This window comes from Rhinolophus sinicus, linkage group LG12 (assembly GCF_036562045.2).
Source record: "Rhinolophus sinicus isolate RSC01 linkage group LG12, ASM3656204v1, whole genome shotgun sequence".
Lineage (NCBI taxonomy): Eukaryota > Metazoa > Chordata > Mammalia > Chiroptera > Rhinolophidae > Rhinolophus > Rhinolophus sinicus.
In genome coordinates, this window is record NC_133761.1 from 43,983,586 (window position 1) to 43,998,244 (window position 14,659).

The 14,659-nt window shown below is 47.1% G+C and overlaps 1 protein-coding gene across 3 annotated transcripts in view; it reads right to left on the reverse strand.

Annotated features, from left to right (window-relative positions):
- SIPA1L2 (signal induced proliferation associated 1 like 2) overlaps positions 1 to 14,659 on the reverse strand; it is a 201,773-nt gene that overhangs the window by 39,110 nt on the left and 148,004 nt on the right. For all 3 annotated transcript variants that reach the window (XM_019712891.2, XM_019712888.2, XM_019712889.2), the window contains exons 11-14: positions 5,485 to 5,742; positions 3,727 to 3,810; positions 1,961 to 2,061; positions 1,476 to 1,579 (exon numbers count right to left, since the gene is read on the reverse strand). In XM_019712891.2, coding sequence (XP_019568450.2) covers positions 1,476 to 1,579; positions 1,961 to 2,061; positions 3,727 to 3,810; positions 5,485 to 5,742 — 547 coding nt within the window. The remainder of the gene's footprint in view (positions 1 to 1,475; positions 1,580 to 1,960; positions 2,062 to 3,726; positions 3,811 to 5,484; positions 5,743 to 14,659) is intronic.

Sequence of the window (14,659 nt, forward strand, 5' to 3'; positions counted from 1 at the left end):
ATGCTGAAGTCCCTGATTGCTAATTCCTCCTATAATTCATTGTTAAGTTACATGGTATCTTTTCAAGTTTTCGCTCAGTTACTTGCGCATGAAGCACAAATGTATTGCTACGGTGTCACTATCCAGAAAATAACCAACAATAATAAACTGGGAAAGCACATGGAAATTAACGAAAGCAACCTTTGCTCAAGAAACTGCTTCTATGACAAATTACTGTGCCAGCCCTGGGTTTGGGGCAGAAGACCCAGATTTAAAGCACAGTGGAAGGACCTTGGCCATCCCTTAGCACCCCTCTGTGCTGACATTACTGAGCTCATATGATTAACGCATGGCCCAATGACATCATCTATGTGACAGACTCTGCAGCCACAAAGCTCCCCGGAGGCATGAGCAAGCTCCCGGGAGTGCCCGGGGCTAACGAGATGGGGCTCTGCAGAGTAAAGAGGAGTGCTCTGGGGTCCCCAGGAGATAAGAAGCAAAGAGAACAGAATAGGTGTCCCCGTCCAACTGTCTTCACGGCCTGGAGACACTCATAAAACCTGAAATATCAGCAAATCCTGAGAACAAGCCATGCCCCGATCTTTTATGGCCGTTGGGCCTTTTTTTCTTCCATTCAGTGCTATCAGATCCTTAAGCAAATCCCCTCGATCTATCTATCAAACACTGATATTCTCAAGTCAACTCCCACCCCACCTCCCTTTGCTTAACCCGCTACTAGAGATTTGTAAAGGTGGAATTCAGCGGATGCTGTAAAGCTGCCTCCAGGCATCAGGCACATGTCATGTGTCCCTAAGACTCAGCTGCAGAACTCGCCAACGACACGTGATGGAAGAGGAAAGACAACTCAAGGCAGGAGCTCATAAAATTTCTTCACCTGTGAATTTTAAAAAATAGCTATTTGGAAATGTGGCCTTCTTTGGCAACAACCAATAATCCATGCTTTCACGTTTACCTGAAACTCCTGTTTCATGGAGTGGCAGGCCTGTAAGGCTCGCCCTTTGGGTTGCTGCGAAGAGTAAGCAGAACACCGCCGCGTTGTTCCAACACCACGTGCACGTCCGCTGGCCTATTAGCACAACCCATCTATACTGAACGCCTTTACCAGCCAGCAGTGGGCAGGGGCTCCGAGCACACACACGCTCAGTTTCCGCGGCTGTGCTGCGACCACCATGCATAGACACTTAACAGATCAAAGCAGGGGCATGGTTTAGTAACTATTAGGCTGGATTATCAACGCTCAACAGGCTGAGGATGCACTCGTGGCTTTGCCAGTAATTTCTCGTGTGACCTTTCCTTGAGGTTCTTTACAAATCAAGGAGAGAAAAAAAAAACTTCACTTTTTGTTTTTTTTAATTTGTTTTTTACCTGACCTCTAAGAGACCCTGGGAGGTAGAGGACATGCCATGAGGCTAATGGATGCTGTGTGCTGAGCGCATCAGAATGGCTATATGGCCGTTTATAGAGAAAGGACTTACATGAGAAAGCTTACTGGGGGAGTCTTTGCAACTTCCATCTTTCTGTAAGGCTCTTTCTTTATAGGAACTCAGGACTTTGGAGGGTGGTCCGTGCCATTTGGTTTCTGTCACATAAAGAGAAAAGAGTTGACTAATTTCTAGTGTTAACACAAGAACAAAGAAACACAGGAGCCCAACAAATTGTCTGGTGAAAACAAACAGGACTGTGGTCCTAGGAGTTTCTGGTCTCGCCAGTGGATATGCCATGAGAGTAGGCAGAACACCCACCACGACGGCAGTTCCATTTCCACAAGCACCACCACCAACCAGGACCACATCCCCATGACACTGGGGGATGCGGTGACACAGCAGCATGTTACACGAAATGTGTGTTCACCAAACGTGCGTTGAATGAACGAATGAATAAACGAGTGACGGGAGAGGAGATGGAGCAGGAGGAAAGGGGCATGGAGGGAGGGTGGGTTACCCGTGGGGCTCCTCATTACCGGGGTGTCTGCTTCCTTCCATGGTGTCCTCCCGCTCCCTGGCTCCTTCACATTCCAAAGGGCCGGGGCCCTGGTGCTCGAGCAGCAGGGGAGACTGGCACCTGGAAAGACACAGAGCTGAGCACAGCCTGTCCCCATGACCTCCTGCCAGCACGTCCCGAGTGCGGGCTCCGACACAAGCGACTGAAGGGAGAGCCCTCATCAGAAGCTGTGCTCTGGCCGACAGAAGCGCAGTGCCTGTGGAGCAGCCCTGTCATGGAAGCTTCCCGCAGCTGGAACAGGGGGCTCTAGCTTCCCGCCTGAGTCATTGAGGCACTTGGATGATGGCCATTTACAGATAAAGAAGGACCACTGCCACCAGGATGGTAAAGGACGGCCCAGGGACAGGCCACTTGTCCCTGACAAGCTAAGGAGGAGCTCACTGCTTTTGTTTTCTTTTTTCTCTTGGGCCCAGAACACGTGCCACTGATACTTCTTTATATTAAAATTTTTAAGGAAAAGAAAATAAGATTGATTGGATCTAGACTAATCTAGGTGGACTTTGTGTTATGAAAACTGAAAATATGACAATATACTCTTTTCTTTTTTTTTAAACTTTTTATTTATTTAAGGGTGTTTTTCCAGGCCCCATCAGCTCCAAGTCAAGTAGTTGTTTCAATCCAGTTGTGGAGGGTGCAGCTCACAGTGGCCCATGTGGGGATTGAACCAGCAACCTTGTTGTTGAGACCACCACGCTCTAACCAACTGAGCTAACTGGCCGCCTGACAATATACTCTTACCAAAGAAATAAATCTCAGAAAACGTACGCATGTCCCAAAGTGGTCCTTGTTTACAGAACCCAAGCTACCTGGTTTGCAGAAAACCCAATCCCGGTTTGCAGAAAAAGTCCGGAATGGTTTCTTGCTGATAAACTCCACTTTTGCAATGCAACTCCAGAGGAAACTCTCTTTAAGAACCTGACCTATTATCTAAGGTGGGGACACATATAACTCAGGCTGCTAGTATCTACTTCTAAGCCTAAACCGGAAGGAAAAGGGCTTCAGGAAGATGCTTCTGGCCAGTAACAGGAAGCTTCTGTTCCCAGGTGGAAGCCTCCTGTCCCACCTGGCCGGTCTCTAGGCTAAATCCATCATCCAGCATGGCAGAGGTGACACAGCAACACACGGAAACACTGCTGTCAGGAGCACGTGACCGTAGCTCCCTCCCTTTTCTTCCCGGAGGTGTGTGACTGTTTCCCTTTTGTTCATGGGTCTATTCAGCATCTCCATGGTCCTGAGCATCCTTGGGCTCCACCTGACCTGCTGGCACCTGGACATCAGGCACACATACACTACAAGGGACGAGCCTCAGCCCATGTGGGAGGCAGGCTCCCGCTGTCCTCTTACTGGGAGGCAGGAAAAGACGTGTCAAACGCTAAACCTGCCTGACTCTGGGCTGTGTTTCGGAGAAAAAGCACTTTCACGAGAGGCTGTGAATTTATCCCTCGTCAGCAATTTAAGTGAGGGGGAACTCCCAATAACCCCAAATCCTTAATTTTTACATGTTCAGAAAGACTTTCTCGATTACAAAGAAAAAACAGACAAGCCCGGAATACAGACAAGGTAGCACGACCTGGCAGGAACGATGCCCTTTCTGGCCGGGACAGTGACTCATCAGTGACACATCACCCCCCAATGGCCCGGTGCGTGGCAGGCGCAGTAAGTGTTTCTGAACAAGCCCCTGAAACAGTCCCTCCCGGGGCCAGCTGAAAGGTGACGTGAGCGTACCCGTCGCATCCCACTGGCGGTCTCCAGGGTCCGCTCCCGCCGGGCCCGGGGTCGCTGGATGACGACTGGTTGCTGGGCGAACTTCTGAAACAGTGATCACAACTGTTAGCATGGCACTGGGGTATCTGGGGAGTGTCAGCCTCTTGGCCTGGCTTGTTCTGATTTACCAGTGAGTTCATTTTTACAATGACAAAGAAAAGGAAACTATACATTGCCACGTGTGACAGAATCAATAGTGGCCAAATAAACTGAGACTTGGTGATGCTGTGAGGTATCAGGCGGCTTACGGCTGGACTTTGTCACGGGAAGGATGTGGCAGGAGCCAGCCTTCGCATCACAGGCTCAACGCGGATCGTGCTTCAGTGACATAAGGAAGAACAGCAATCGACCCCCAAGCACAGACTTATGAAAACATCGTTACTACTTGTCTGTGAAACTTAACGCAAGGCAAGGGTGGTTCTATATTTAAAACCTACGCAGAGAGAAACACTACGTTTGGCGAAAGCATTTCTCTTTCCACATGTCTTGGACGCAATCTTGTTTACTTCAGACACACGCAGATGAGGGGCACTGAGGAGAGCTCACTTGAGGGAGACGTGTGCTTGCTGGCTGTCCGTTTGCTACTGGAACCCGCCTGGTGTTCCCCATCAGCGGCTAAATTCTACTTTATTAAGGGAGGCTCTGCAGATGCCGCCCGTTTCATCTGGGCTACCTGTGTTTTCTTTGAATATGAGGGGTTGATAAATTCTCCTTGGAGTAAGGAGACCCAGGGCCAAGCCGATTTAATGTCCAGTTAAAGTAACACCATCCCTGCACTGACTCTGGGAAGAATAATGGCAGAAAGCAGAGGAAGACCACATGTTTTTACTTATCAGCTAATTATTATTGATACTTATACAGGCTCACTATGTGCCAAGGAGAGTTCTGTGCAGTTGATTGATTCAGTCCTCATAAGGCCCCAGGGTGGCCTCTGTTATTACAGTTTACTCTTCAGAGGAGGAAACTGGAGGCTGGGAGCGGACGAGTGACAGGCCCAGGGTATCAATCCATCAAGCGAGCAGCCTGGCTCAGCACCCGTGCTTACAACACTCCCTGGACCGGCGCCCGACAAGCCGTTCTGAGGAAACTCAGTGTCCCCACGGCCCATAACTTACGTGCGAGCTGAGAGGAAAGCAGTGGGAATTAACAACAACAAAACCAAGTTACTGTTTTGTTCACTCAGAACAAATTGTGCATCTACCAACGCTCACCAGCTTCTAACGCTACTGGGTTATTTCATTTTCTTACTGAAAAACTAATTTTAAACTCAATTTACTTTGCTTACAATGAGAGAGAAAATCCAGGAAGTGCTAATGATCTGGGGGGCCTCTTAAAATACCACCTACCTGAGAATGATGCAATGTGACTTTGCAGGTTTGTGCTACTTACACACAAAGCTATTCACACTCATCTAGAGGCTCCTGCACTATAGTTTCTTGGTGTCTTTCCCATCATGGCTTAGAGGGGGAGCTGACAGGGGCTGACGGGGAAAGGAAAGCGGGGCCCTGGTGGGCGGGGTCTGTGCCAGGGACCTGCATTGTGCCAGCACTGGCGCTGGCCTGGGAACAGCACGGACCCCAGGCCGTGTCTGGGGCCAGCCCCAGCCCTGCCTGCCAACCTGTTCAGAATACGTTACCTCAGAAACAATGAGGCCAGATGAAGAGTCCCTCCCCACAGTCTGACGCCCTAGCGCGTTTGGCACGGGCCGTCCAGCTTTACCTGGTGCCGTCAGGCAGCTTGCGGTCAAAGGAGGTGCTGCGAGGGATGGCGGCCTGGGCCTGTTGGAGCAGCTGCTGGCACTGCAGCCGGTCGGGCGTGCCGGGCACGGGGGAGGCCCTGGACAAGGGCTGCAGGGCAGGGGTGGGCACCCGGTGCCATGTGGTGTCCCTCCGGAAGGGGGTTTTGTACTCGCAGGGGGTGCCTTCGCTGTCCAGTTTGTACTCCACCATGGGGATCCGGCAGAGCTCTGAACACCCCCTGTGGAGCGAGAAGAGCGGTGAGAGGAGGCTCAGAGCCATGGGCACCGCTGACTCGTGGCCACGTGGCCCCACCAGGGCTGCGACCGGAGGCAGGGCCAGCCCCTCTAAGAAGCCTGTCGCCTGTATTAAATGCCATGTGACTCTTCACTTCCTCTCCTGCCACCAGTCACTGAGTTGAGGAATTAAAAAGCCTCTTCGTGCCTTTAGCCTGGCTACCGGGCACCATCCGTGCAGGTGCAGACGTGGGGACCTGCTGACGTGGCTGCAGGCTATTGAAATGCTGGAAGGCAGTGAGCAAGGGGCTGCTGTGCGCAGCCCCGAGAGGCGCTACAAGGCTTACCACCTGACACACCCGAGGCTGCCAGGACCCCGCAGGTTGTTCAGTGATTTAAATACGCTTCTGGGGGTCATGCTCCTGTCCACAGGAGCTGGAATGGAAAGCCCAGAGATAGCAGATGCCTTGCTCAAAGTGACCCAGCAGAGTCAGACTGGTCTCCTGGTCACCACGGTCCTGCCTAAGGACCCTGGAAATGAGACACCCCAAACTTATGTTACTCACTTTTAGGGATGAAGGCAATGTCTGTTCCCTTGTTTGTGGTGACTGTTTCACACAAGTGACAAAACTCAACTGTGAGTGTTGCACACGTGCTGTTTATTGTATACCCATTATATTCAACAAAGTGGTAAACAAGAACTTATTAAAAAAGACGGCAGTGTCCCTTTGTCCTGAAGCGTTATTCCTCCCAGGAGCCTTTGGTGAAGTGCAGCACTCAGTGACCAGAGGACCTGCCCGTGTCTGAAGCCCTGTAAAATCGACTTTAACTGGAGCGTTGGAAATGGTGGGGGGTCTGTCGCCCCCTCATGACAAATCCCACAAGGTTTCTCTTCCTGAAAATGCCAGTGTCTGTGACTGGCTGTAAGGAGACCCCGTGGGCCTCTGCCTGACACTGACGCCCAGGGCACTTCTCCCGTGTCCTTCACAGCTGCTTTGCCAAAATGGCAGCCGCCCGCCCGCCACGCGGGGCTCCTGAGGGCCCAAGTGGGCTCCGAGCAGTTTAATTATAACTTAAATCCAAAAACTGACCTTTGATTCATCTCTTTAAACATGTTTGAAATAACTTGGGTATGGGAACCTGCTGAGTTTGATGCAATTGAAACACAGCAAGTAATTTGGATGAAAACTTAACATGTAAACTGATCTACTGTTAAATGCAAAACACACTCTGTATTTCGGAGGCCTAACGCAAAAAAAAAAAATGTGAACTCTCTCACTAATAATTTTTAACATTTATTGGATGCTGAAATGATAATATTTTGGACGTATTAAGTTGAACAAAATATATGATTAAAAAGAATTTCACCTTTTTAAAAACATTTTTAATATGGCTACCAGAAAATGCAAAGTAAATACTACTACTGGACGGCGTGCTATAGAGGAAGTCCTTTCTCAATAGTCCGGTCCGCCCACAGCTCCCTGCACATCTTGTCCTCCCAAGCTCTCTGGTCCCCGGTGTCCCCTCCTGGTGACCACATCTCCCAGTTGGGCCCAAGTCTTGGCTCAAACCCTGCTTCTCCACAAGATTGTGGACTCTGCTGAAGGGCGCCAAGGCGAGCAAACCACGGTGCAACGTTTCTAAAAAGGTACTTGCTGCGCAGGGGTGTCCTGGGGGGCACGGGCCCAGGGACAGGGGAGGGGCTGGATTGCAGGGTCACTCAGCCTGCCTTTGGGACGTGAATATGCAGGCAGCAGTCTCCCTGGTTTATGGTGACCTGGTCTAGTGATGACTGAGTAGGATCTGGTATGTTGCTTGTGGCTCTGGTTAACTGACAGATACATCGCTGTCAGGTGTCTCATGCGTTGACTGTGTCAACAACATCCACAGCATGGAGGTACCAGAAAGACAAGAGAGAGGAAAAGGTGGGGAGAAAATCATAGAGAAATAATACAAGACACTTTCCAGAACTGAAAGATATGTAAAACCAGATTAGAAGGTCCACAGTACAATGTGTGCGGTACAATGAATGAAAAGTCTATCGAGATGCGTGATATCGGAACTCGGACTCCTGGGTAAAATCAGAGATCCCTGGCTTTCGGGGGGGGGTGTGTGTGTGTGTGTGTGAAGAGGTGGGGTGGGGGCAGGGGCCACGCAGAGGGGTGGGAGGCACAACAGCTGCACCCCTGGCAAAAGCAGTACTGGATGACCTATCGAATCAACAGTACTGGGGGCCTGGGATGGAGAGAGCGGCAGAAATAAAAAAACGTCCTGCTTTGGTGCTTAGGAGGCCAAAGGGATGCTGGGGCTACCCCAGGAGAACAGAAGGGGGGTGGGCGGCACAAACCAAGCTAGAGACACGTGTGTGTTTACGGAGAAAGAGGCAGTGGTTATCTGTGTAATAGTAAACTTCACTTTGTATCTTCTAACGCTCCTTCACCAAAGCGAAATTCATCTCTGTTACCAGGGAAGTTTAAATTACTCTGGATTTACTGAATGTATTAAATTATGGGCCAAATTTAGGAAGTCCAGATTTACATTGAATTGCATTATTATTATTACTATTTTATGAAATGCCAAGGCTCTATTTTTACTCATGGACTTATATTGTTTCCACGGGTTTTTCTATTGAAATAGATACCACTATTGATTGGTCCATATGGCCAACAACCCGATTAGAAATCATAAAGGTGGGATCTTATAGTAAATATCAAAACATCAAGAAAACCTTCTCTTGTCTTCCACCCTGACTGACGTTCTAAATGTGCAGGTGACTCCTGGGTTCTGATGGGTCAGAGGCCGCAGCTGCCAGAACACAGCAGGTCTGGGAATTTATCATGGGACCCACCAAGGCTCAAGGTCCCGGAGTCAAAGTTTTGAAGGAAAGGAACGTGAACCTTGAATCTTGTGGCCCAAAGGGCAACTTGCATTTCCAGTGTTTGTTTGGGTTTCAGGTTTATTGAGTTTGTTTTCAAAGGAAGAATAATGAAAGAGAAGGCAGATGGCTGAGTTGTGCTCTGTGTTAAATTTATGCTCAGAGATTGTAGTCTTTAATAAGATGCTGTAATTCAGCTTGAATCTTGGGAGAAAAATGCCGTGTAAATGCATAATCATGACTAATATTTGAAGGAGTGTGACAAGAACTTGTGAAACACATTAGGCTGAGGACAGAATTGGGGGGTTATTTCATTTCCAGCCTCTTGCACAAAGTCATATGTAAATGACATTTTAATTCTAAAAATTGGCATTCTTCTGCCCTAATAAAAATCAGCTATTCTCAAAAAGAATGGCTTTATTTTAAAATCAAAATTAATTTTGTTATGACATAATACTTTTATAGTAAATACTCGTAAACTGGATGGATATTTGCTTTTTGATTTCTGTGACTAAGACATCATATAAATGCGACTAATGATAACATATTGTCACACCTGGTCAACCTTACTTCTGCTCCATATGTATGAGAAATTCCTTGAAGGATGCATATAGAAAATTCAACCCCTTTTAGGGAAATGAGGTGTAAAATAAGAATTACAGACCAGCCTGCAGAAGTCCTCATGCTGTCACGCCCCCGGCACGCATGTGCACACAACTTGCACGCACGCCTCTCTCCTCCTTGGGTGGTTCCAGCACAGGACATCAGGTGACAGATCCTAGCTCACTGGGGGCATCAAAACCGCTGTGCTTTGAAGGGGCAGCTGGCAAATATTTCTCACCAAGAAGTAAAGGCCAACTAAACCCAAACTGAGTGAATGCAAAAAGACCCAGCATGAAAAGTCGCTTTCGAAAATGTGAGCTGCTCATCCTGGGTGTGAATGAAAGATTTTTGAAGAAAACACTGAAGTCTTTTCCCTTCCTGTGTTAGTGCACAAACTCAGTTCTCACGATCAACGCCCTTGGCTTCCTTTCGACCTCCCAAATCAAGTCAAGGCATGCGAAGTGCATCTCTAATTCCTGGCACATTTTCCAGATTGCTGGCCAGAAGGAGACACTCAGAGACCTGAGATAAGCGGGGTCATGGACGTGGAAGTGTATCAAGTTCCGCTTTGGTCTGTAACAAATGAACATGTGCCTATTCATGCTCCTAATTAGCACGCTAGGTAGAGATCAATAAAAACTCAGCTTCAGGGTTAAAAATAAATACAATTTTTACCACTGCTTGTCTAGCCAGAAACTTTTCTGAGTCTAATCTCTCTTACTAACATCTCCTGGAAGGCAAAATACTTTGCACACCAAGAAGGTCATAGACGATGTGCGGGTTAAACATGCAACACTACAGAACTGTACAAATCAGTAGTCCCACTAGTGGAGCCCTCAGAGGCTCTTACGTTCTACTCCTTTATTCTGCTTTTCCTTCTGCACTTCCCACTGTGGCCTTGCTGGGACGGCTTCTTCCTGCACAAGGGACACTCAGTAACTTACACCCACACTGCTCAGCACTCTGCCCTGCCTCCTGCTCCTAACGCAGAGTTTCCACTAGCAGATTTCCAGTCCCAAGCTGCTACCTCTTCCAGCTTCCGGGCGTAGCCCGCACAGCGGTGGGGTCCACTCTGGCCCCAGCTGACAGGCAGCCAGTCACTGCCAAGCACTGTACCTATGCACCCTTGACTTCAGAGACACCCAGCCAGAGATGCCAGAAAGCGGCATCTACCCACAGACGCCCATTCCCTTCCAGGACATCTCTAGTTTCCTGGAAGAACCTTCCATTTACATCAACAATTCGGGTACCTGAACGTACAGGTTGTGGGCTCAGTTCTAAAGCATCACTTCAACCTCAGCGGCAGCCACCGGGCCCGTCCCTGTTCCCGCTCAGCAGAGCTGCAGTTGTCTCCATTCCTTCCTCCCCTGCAGGACTCTATAGCAGTCAGATTGTCACCATGAAAGACAGTGTGGGCCTGGGCTCAAAACCCAGGCCTGCCAAGGTGTAGCTGAGAACTGCGACAATCGCTTTGGACCCAGGTTTCTCCTCGTGCAAGTGGAATGGGATCAGCACAGAGTGTTTCCAGACTAAATTACATGAAATACGCAAGCTTACTGAAGGGACAGCTTCACAAGAAAGAGATAATATTGTTTTCTGCTTCTATAAAATAGAGACCGGTATTAAATAGCAAAAGTCACATAAACTTTTACAACAATTCTTTCTAGATAAAGAACAGTTCTTTCTAGATAATATACCGTATTTATAGAACTATGGAACTGTAAAGCTTAACTTTATGTATAATAACAATCACAGAGCTGCAGAAAATTTTAGAGCTGGAGAATTCCCTTTGTGTCTCTTCACCCATAGAACAATATGTCATTATCCCGCTACTTTGTTCTTTCCAACTTATATAAAGGTGGGGTAAGACTTTCTGCTGCTTCCACACTACGAAGTGGGGAGGGTTCTCGGAGATAATAAATAGCGATGTTTCTTTGGAAGAGTGGCGAGTCAAAACCAAAAGCCGAGAGGACTGAGAAAGTTAAAGGAACAAGGCATATTCTTAAAAAAAAAGAAAAGGCACTTGATCAAATGAGCTGGACTGGATTGGGCCACACAGCCATACCTCACCCACGTGTTACAACTTGCATTTAGTGTCCTCGGAAACTGCCTGCTGGTTTTCCTTCACTTGGCTGCATTGTGGAGAAAGAACCTTGAACTAAACCCTGTGACCTAAGCAAAAGCCTTACAACGTACTGCGACCTGGATCCTTGCTGGCACTGTACCATCCTCCTCGCACAGTACACCACTGCGATTTCCCAGAACCATCTCAGGTCGTAAAAGGGACATGCCACTTTTCAGAAGAAGGCTCACAGAGGTGGGAAGGGTGACACAGCCAACCCAGGACAAGGTCATACTGCTAGCTCAGTGCTCTTTCCATAATACTTGGCTGCCTCCTTTGACGACTGTCAAAGAACAGTTGACGTGGCCCACACCTGTTGTATTTTCCACTAGGAGCTACACAAGTCTTCGCATACAAAGGCGATACACCCTTCAAACCAACTACTGCTTCTTTTATATTATGCACTTTGTAAAAGAATCCTTTATAGCCTAGGGATTGAATCAATCACTGATACTTTAATCATTTTAACTCTGTCATGCTAGTAGCTAAAGACTCTTTCTGAATCATCCAACAAGGTGACAGGGGTACGTGATGCTCATTCACTTGAATCACAAACTCTATTTTTGTTGCATAAAAAAATTAAAAGCTTCCAACAGGGAAGCTTCTCCAATAGTATAACTTACTGCAAGGGTTAGGACAGCGTCATATGCAAAATAGGCACTAAATGAAATACTAACTCACTTTTCTCCAAACATCCTTGACTTACAGAAATAGAGAGACACTTAGATTATAGACGGAAAGAGACATCAGACCATAACCCACCTGAGCAGACCCTTTGAATAAGGACTTGAAAAGCGTGTGCTGGACTCGACAGGAAGCGAGGAACTGAAGTCCGCCTGCTTCCAGCCGCCTCCTTGCTCACCAAACACAGGGCAGGGCTGCTTCCGCCCACGTACAGCCCGTACCCAGCACAGCACTCAATCTAAAACAGGCTCAGAAAGTTCTTCATGAAGCCAACTACTTCCTGTTTTTGCTTACAAAGCTTGAGGCCAGGAATAACATTTTATTGCATTATATACTTCAAAGTTAGACACAGAAGATTCTCAATAGCTCTTTGATGCCTGATTTTTCATGGAAATATTTCCATCAGGGAGAATATCCATTGGCTGTCCATTATCACGGCATGGTGTAACTTGTCAGGCGCCAGACAGTTATTTGCCTAACAGAAAGCTCATGTGTTACTGTCACCATTTGCATTCTTGTCACAGTGTCAGGAACATTACAACATTCCAAACTGCAAAACAGCATGGTCACTAAAATATAGATTATTGACCGGAGAGGGTGAGAGTGTTTCCTGTGCTGAGATACTTGTTATCAAGTCCTACATTCTTGCTATAGTTTGAGAAAACTGTTTAAATAGCAAAAACATGAGTGGAAACTACTGTATTTCAGAATGCCAGGTAACCAAAAGGAGTCCACGAAAGTAAAGATGAGGTTTGCCCTACCCAGTTAATAGCCCCAGTGCCAAGTGCCAGCAGTTTCTGGTACAAACTCGTTAAGAGTGAATGAATGAATGAATGAATGAATGAATAAATATAAGGTTACCTCCCTGAAGTCCATTCTGTAATCCAGTGTTCTTACTTCAAGGAGTGACAGAGTAATCGAAACATTATTTTAGGAACTCAGAGTAGTGAGCATGGTTCTGTTACTTTGAGAACCGTAAATTCTGTATTTTTTTCAGGGCCCATAAGATAACGCCAGATACAATGAATTTTTCTTATCCATACAAACAAATTGGAACTCTAATCTAAAACCTCACTTTAGTCTAGATTTCAACTCACCATCTACACACACACACACACTGCGAATCTGACAAAAGTGAGTTCTCCTTCCTGTTTCTATTTCCACGTCCCCCTCTGTGTACTTCAGGGGGTTGAATGGTCCGGCAACAGGCAGCAAAACAAAAGGCAAGAACATAAAGCTTCAATTTTACAGAATAATGAGAGAACCACAATTTAGATTCATGACAACATGAGATAATTTCCACTGTTTTGCATTATGTAGAAAAATATGTCATGTCAACAAAGTATGAAAAAATCACACGAAACAGATGCACCCCAGCAAGGAATTTCATTTCCATTTTTATTGGACATATTTTACTAAATCACTCACACTGCATAACAACTCATGCATAATTCTGATGAGTTGTGATTTCCTTTATATCAGCCTTTTAAGTTGATGTGCTTTCCTTCAGATGACACTGATAGAATCCAGTCACTTCTGAAGGCTGGGGGCTGGGCCACACCCTCCCTCCCAGACGCAGGAACAGCTCAGTCAAGTGGCTTCCCAGGCTCTTCGGCCTCTGCTCAGAGACTTTCTGCTTTCCCTCTGAAGAGAGCTATGCCCAAACTGCTCCCTGTCTCACTCCCAATCCGGATGAACTCACTCCAGATTCAGTCCACACTGAGATCACTTAATAAGCATCCCAAAGGGGACCCTCCCCACTTGGCGTTCTCAGCAAGGCCACAAGGAAAAGCAAGAGGGATGGATGTATTATCACCACCCTGAGACTTGACAAGGAGAGGGGACTTCAAAAGTGAGGTAGCTTTTGATTCAGCATAAATACTTTCCCAACTAAAGACTTCATTTGATCCAGCAGCTTCTGAGCCATAAGCAAACACTTCTGACCCTCAGACAACCGGGGTGGGGGGACCCTATGAAATGACAGGCCTTGCCCACTACTGACAGGAGCAGATGGGCTCCGAGGCGAATGATTTCTCACTGATACCCTGCAGAACAAAAATCAAGCTGATAAATGACAGAAATGAATTGAAGCATTTTCACTATTATTCACAATGTTTATGAAGATTGAAATATCCTGCAATTCATTAATTGCTGGTCCTTATGGCTCTTACATTAAAGACTACAGAAAAAAATCTCACACATACATCCACGTAAACAAATGTTCTCTTTTGCCCCTTCCCTGATAAGCACGAAGAGCCAATTTGTGAAAGAAGACAGGGCTGATTTTCCATGCAAGAAATCAAAGGTATACTTTCAGCTTGAGGCCTGTCTGTATAGTTTGCTATAGGACTGATGGTGCTAAGCAACGTTTCATTTAGAAGGTTTGTATTTTAATTTTTAAAATGAGCCAAGTGCTCCCCATTTCCCCTTTACAGTTTTTTAAAAAAATCCTAATAATGCAGAAGGCCGAACTGGCTTAGAGCACAGATGAAATGTAAAACGACGTTTCACACTTGCCCGGCAGTCTGAAGCAAAGGGCTGGAGTTGCGAGGGTAACTTCTGCTTACGCAAAGCTGCCTGACAACAGCCAGTGCTTTACCTGGGCAGTCAGACAGTCACAGCAGAACACGGATCCCAT